Below are 5,873 nucleotides of genomic sequence, written 5' to 3'. Positions count from 1 at the left end.
AGTGCGGTTATAGTGCATTTCTTGTATGTTACCAATAGTGTGAGTAATAGCGGACCCCATGACCTTCCCGGTCATGCATAGTGTAGTAGAGTAGTGGCATCCCTGGACCTGTGTGGCTCGGACTGAAGTTAACAGTCGGGATGTAATGGCGTCTGCCCCGTATAGATCTATACATATAGCGCCGTCTTCCTATCGGAAAACTCTGGGCGTAGTGCATAGCAAATAGAGTATCTTGTAGTGGGTTAATGTGTTATCTCATGATTAGTGCTTTCTCTTGTATTATAGTGTAGTAGTCTTTTGTATAACTCGTATTGTATTCTGTTATTAGTGTATAGTTTCATAATAGGGAGTATTATAGTGTGTAAAGTAGTAGCTAAAGCGAGTAATAGAGGCCTTAACTATACCTATTATAGTTAACTTAGTGTGTATGATTCTTGTCGGGTAAGTGATTTTGGCATCTAATGAAATCAAAAATACTTGTAATCCATACTAATATACAAGATATATAACTAAGAAATCAACGACAGTCAGACGGATAACCACTACCCTAAGCCCACAATCAAACAAGAACAGGAAATAAGGCGAGCTATCGGTCCTAAGTCCTTCAAGTCTTACTTATATAAATATATCAGTGTGGTTACATTTTATAAGAAGATTTGTTTAATAAAAGTATTGTCCAAAAGAAACATTTAAAAACTTGTTTGTTTATCCAAAATAGTTTTGAAAACGAATAATCTATTTATAAGGCACAGTGATAAATCACATGTGATTTGAACTACGGGTAGTGAATCACATGTGATTACTTCTCCTAACATGAATAATTGTCTTGTGTAACTTTCCATAAACATGTATAATCAACTTGTATCCCCCCCTAAAACATATAAAACATTTGAAAGGTTCATTTAAGGGGTATGAACTCACCTGAAATCGCGTAATTGGGTAAAAGAGTCGGTTGAGCGTTTTGTACCAAATAACGACTTGTGCACCTTTTAGGACCCTAATGTCATATGAAATATGTATTTTTACAAGGAATTAATCATTTTTATACTTTTCATTAGAGTATTTAGGCATTCTAGCATCAATTCGGGGTTTTAGGGCCTATAAGGGGTTCCCGGGAGTGGTACAAGGCCAAGAGGAGTTTACGGGAAAGCCCACGAGTTCACTCCCTTAGAGTTTACGGCCCAAAGGCCACTCCTTGGGAGTTTACGGCCGTAAGCTCCCTAGGCTTGGCCGTAAACTCATGTGGTCCTCCAAAATTGCAAATTAAGGCCTTATTTCACTTCCCTAAATTCCTAGCAAGTTTCTTGGACTAATTTGGAGGGTTTAAACCCTCATTTTGGGGCATTTTGGGGAGTTTACGGTCCAAGCTTGTGCTTGGGCCGTAAACTCCATTTTGTTCTTCAAAATGGCATGTTAAATGGTCCAAAACACTCTCCTACACCTTAGATAAATTTATGAAGGCCTTAGGTGGGGTTTTAGGGACTTTTTGGCAACATTTTTGGGTGTTTACGGCCCAAGACTATTCTTGGCCGTAAACTCCTCTTTTTGTCCCTAAATTGTGATGTTTAGTGGCCTTAAACATTTCCAAGGTTCATAGTTAATTTACTCCATGCCCTAGATGAGTTTTTGGGACATTTTTCAAGGGTTTTTGGGTGTTTACGGCCTAAGCATGAGATTGGGCCGTAAACTCCTTTTTAGGCTTCAAATTCTTGTGTTTTCATGTCCAAACTCACCTAGGTAAATCCCTTAATTAGTACACAAGCTTAAAGGAAGGAAAAATGGGGGTTTTGGCAAGGTTTTAGGTGTTTACGGCCTAAGGGGCTTCCTAGGCTGTAAAATCCCTTTGATCCACTAAATTCTTTGATTTTTGGCCTCTAAATGTTATAGACTATGATTAGAACAAGGTAGGGAAGAAACCCTTACGTTTGGAAGCCGGAATTCGCGGTTTTGGAGTCGGGTTCGGATCTAGAGAGAGAAAGTAGTGAGAGAGAGAGAGTGAATGAGTGGTAAAAGGCTTAAAAGTGGTGTTCATTTGCTTATATATGTCTCGGGTATTGCACCCGGTACACGGCTACCCAATGCTAAAGTTTAATGGGGTCAAAACTTTATACCCGGGTGAAGTGGTTGAAAAGTAATATAACTGTATTTAGTTAAACGGGGTTAACACTTACAAGTTATAATTACTTATGATAATATCGGGACATATACATAACTAGAGATTTGTTTATTGACGACTCCAACATTACGGAAAAATAACATATATCGACGCATTCCGTTAGTGAAGATGAGATTTGTAGCGGCAATAGATTTGGGGTTGTCACACCTAAACAAGCCAATGCAAATTTATATAATATATGTTTTAATTTTAATTTTATATATTAATTTATAACTAATAATACTTTTATTATTTATCATCATACAACGAATGAAAATGCGAACGGGCAACAAGTTGCGCCGTTAAGCCCTTTTGTAGGATAAAACCAATTTTTTTGAAGCCTACATCCATAGATCTATAGGATATAACATTACTATGGATCAGATATAACATTGCTATGCATGATCCACTGTAGTCTACTAATAATTAAATATTAAATATCAAATAATGATAACCAAACTTTTTATCAAGCTTAAAAACACAAATGAGCTTGATATTTGACTATTAGCTAAGCCGAGGTTAGGCGCATTTAGGCAGGTCTGACAAACAAGTCGAGCCCAAGCCGAGCTCGAGCATTTTAAATCCACCACGAGCCAAGCTCATGTAAAACTTGATGCTTTAAGAACTTGAGGGTTTAATTTAGTCTATTTATAGTTGTGTGACCAGTTTGCTTGTTTCCAGGTTCTGAAATATGATAATATGCTGAGTGGTTTAGATGCGCTCATAGCACAGACACCTAGTAGGTGCTCGACAAAATGCAGATCATATATGAAGTTCTAAACGCAGATGATATATGAAGTTCTAAATGCACTCATATATGATTTTACCGGTATATTCTACTTGATGTGATCATCAATCATCAACAATTTTACCCTCAATAATATCTCTTTTATTGGCAAACAGGCAGGAAATTACATATATGTTAATTTATTCACTAAAAAAAAAAAACTTTTGTACCAATGACAAATACCAAAATGGTAATTAAAATGCGTCAAAATTCAAAATGTAATGTTGTTATTTTTTTTTCTTTCATAGTAGTTATGTAGTTCCGTTTCAGCAATAGTCTCCCCCATGTCTAACAAATGAAGGGTTTCAACACACTGATAAAAGTTACGTAAACTTGAAGCAGCATTGAAGTCGCCTACTCTTGATGACACCCCCGTCTTGAGATTATAAACATGGAGCCCATGAGAGAAAGTATTGAGCAACAAAGCTTGCGGATGCAATTCCAAAACACCTAAAATAAAAAGTTGATCTGTTTTCAATTTAAAAACCACAGACCACGAAGCATCTCTCCATACCCGAATCCAACTTTCACTAATTTCATCATTACAAGAAATCAAAGCTAAAGAACCTTGCATGGTTGTTAGTCCCGATGTCACCCAAATCCGAACGGACATAGGCACTGGAATCATATCAAAAACATGAGTGCTCAAATTGAATGTTAGTATACAACTAATGCATGCGGTTTTCTTTTCTCTTTGATTAATATATGTCACCCAATGCAACACTCCATTGAAAAAAAAGGAATCGTAACGGATACTCTGAATCTGATTTTGATGTTTAGGGGAAGCAATCTCACACCATGTGCCACTCTTGACAGCATAAACAAATGAATTGTTGCCTTTGACATGTGATGTCTGGACAACTTTGTAGTCATCACTGATTGGATCGAATCCAAACCCAATCCCTCGCAACGTAAAGGGTTCAGATCTCTGAGGAAATTCAGGCACGATTAGTTTGCGCCTGATTGAAGGGTTCCATAGAATCAAACCTTTTTTAGTCCACAAACAGAAAGTTCCATTACATGAACCAATAGGTGCGCCAGAAGGGAACGGGACTTCTGTTGTTATATCAATGTATCCACGTTTGGGACACAAATACAATGCCAATTCCTCCTCCTCTCCATGTGATGTGTAAAAGAATTCTTGTTGTTTTTCATTTTTGTCATCGCTAATTAGATGAATGAAGTGGATTTTTTTTGGGGATATAAGAGTGTGCATGCGTATAAAACCAAGGGTAGAAATACAAGTATATAACGATTTAGAGAGTGATCTAAATCGGAGGAGGGATTTCGGTGCTATTCTTGTAAATATTTCAACAATCAAATCTTCGCATAGATATTCCGACATCTGCATTTTTCCAACAAGATAAAAATCAGTTGCAATCAAAAACTAATAAAAAATTATTAAGTCAAAACTAATAAAAAATGAAAAAAGTAATGAGCATGGTTATATATATATATATATATATATATATATATATATATATATATATATATATATATATATATATATATATACACACACACACAAATATGTTTCTGTCCACATTGTGTCAAAAAGGTGTTGAGTATAAAGTATGTTGGTATTTCTTTACTAGAGTTAAGTCCAAAAAAACATGAAAAGAAAACAAACTACTTCAAATAAAACATATTTATGAGCAAAAACTATGTTGTTATTCTAGGTGTTTATGACTGAATGGTGTCAAATAAAACATCTCGAATATAAACTACATTGATATTTCTCCATTTAAACTAAATCCATAAAAAAAAAATTACATTGCTATTTTAGGTGTCATATTGTAGTAAAAGAATGTAGAATGCTGTAATAGAAAAGCAAAAAATCCAAATTAGTAGATGTCATACTTGATATAAGTAGGATGATATTTTCAAAATTGGAAAGAGTATAATGAGTGTCATGTTATAACTATAGTGAACACACTAAACAATAAATTGTTTTATTTTATTTTGTTATTGATGGTTCTGATTGAGCAGCATTCATTTCTTGCAAGCTATTATGACATGATTTATTTGTTTTAATGTATAAGGTAATAAGATGAGATTTGGAAACAATAGTTGTTTGTACTTTGTACCAAAAAAAAAAGGTCATGGCTTTGTTTTTCACCGATCCACTAGAAATTCAAGTTTCAGCCTTAAGAACTAAAAGCATAAATCAGAATTACGCATGAAAAATAAAACATGATTTATGTTCTTTAATCAAAAGACAGAGTTTCCCAAACATGAAACTTATCTATCATTCAATTAAAGCAAAAACAGAAGTTACCTCGAGTAGGAGAATTAAGAAACTGAAAACAGCAAATTCGGCCTTGGTGAGAAGTGAGAACTGGGATAAAGAGGAGAGCGAAAATCTTGACAGAATCCGATCGATCGATTGATACTTTGATAGGCGTGATTCTGTGAAGAAAGAAGGGATTTTAATCATGAATTCGTGATTATCGGATTACAACGTTTTTCTGTTCCATATATTTCTCCATCAGCTTGTTTTTTGTTCTACGCCTTTGGACTGCCAAAATCAACAATGGGCCGACCCTTACACATATATTGATACTAGGTTAATACTTGGGTGAAACAATAATAGGCATAATAAATATTTATTTAATTGTTAATAGGTGTAATAACAATTAACAATAGATTTATAAACAATTGTTGTTTTAGAAACTTAGATATTATATTTGTAACTTTATAAATGTTTTTTTGAATTAATTATCCAAAATGTTTTGAATATACAGCCAATGTTCATTATGCCTAATTTAATGGTAAATGATTATTTTGTTAAATGAAATATCAAATTGTAATAATTGAAAAAAAAAGCATAGACAATCAATCATGAAGATAAATTAATAAAATTTATTTCATCAAATAAAAAATAATACCATGAGCCATTCTTGTCATATATAACAATGCAGTTTAAAACAC

At 34.2% G+C, this 5,873-nt stretch overlaps 1 protein-coding gene across 1 annotated transcript; it reads right to left on the bottom strand.

Moving 5' to 3' along the window:
- Positions 1-3,045: 3,045 nt before the first annotated feature.
- Positions 3,046-5,453, bottom strand: LOC145005984 (putative F-box protein At3g10240). Its single transcript, XM_078965081.1, has 2 exons — positions 5,221-5,453; positions 3,046-4,287 (listed from the first exon to the last, which is right to left on the bottom strand). Exons 1-2 carry the CDS (start codon positions 5,377-5,379, stop codon positions 3,154-3,156), a joined length of 1,293 nt encoding a protein of 430 aa, XP_078821207.1. The 5' UTR covers positions 5,380-5,453; the 3' UTR covers positions 3,046-3,153.
- Positions 5,454-5,873: the final 420 nt, after the last annotated feature.

The sequence above is a fragment of the Lactuca saligna genome, chromosome 7 (assembly GCF_052625555.1).
Source record: "Lactuca saligna cultivar CGN05327 chromosome 7, ASM5262555v1, whole genome shotgun sequence".
NCBI lineage: Eukaryota > Viridiplantae > Streptophyta > Magnoliopsida > Asterales > Asteraceae > Lactuca > Lactuca saligna.
Note: the sequence above shows the minus strand (reverse complement) of the source record. Positions and strands in the feature narration are given on the sequence as shown.

Coding starts and splice junctions, on each gene's coding strand:
- LOC145005984 (XM_078965081.1), bottom strand. CDS start 5,379: ATGATTAAAATCCCTTCTTTCTTCACAGAATCACGCCTATCAAAGTAT. Junction 4,288..5,220: donor TCTTAATTCTCCTACTCGAG/GTAACTTCTGTT, acceptor GGAAAAATGCAG/ATGTCGGAATATCTATGCGA.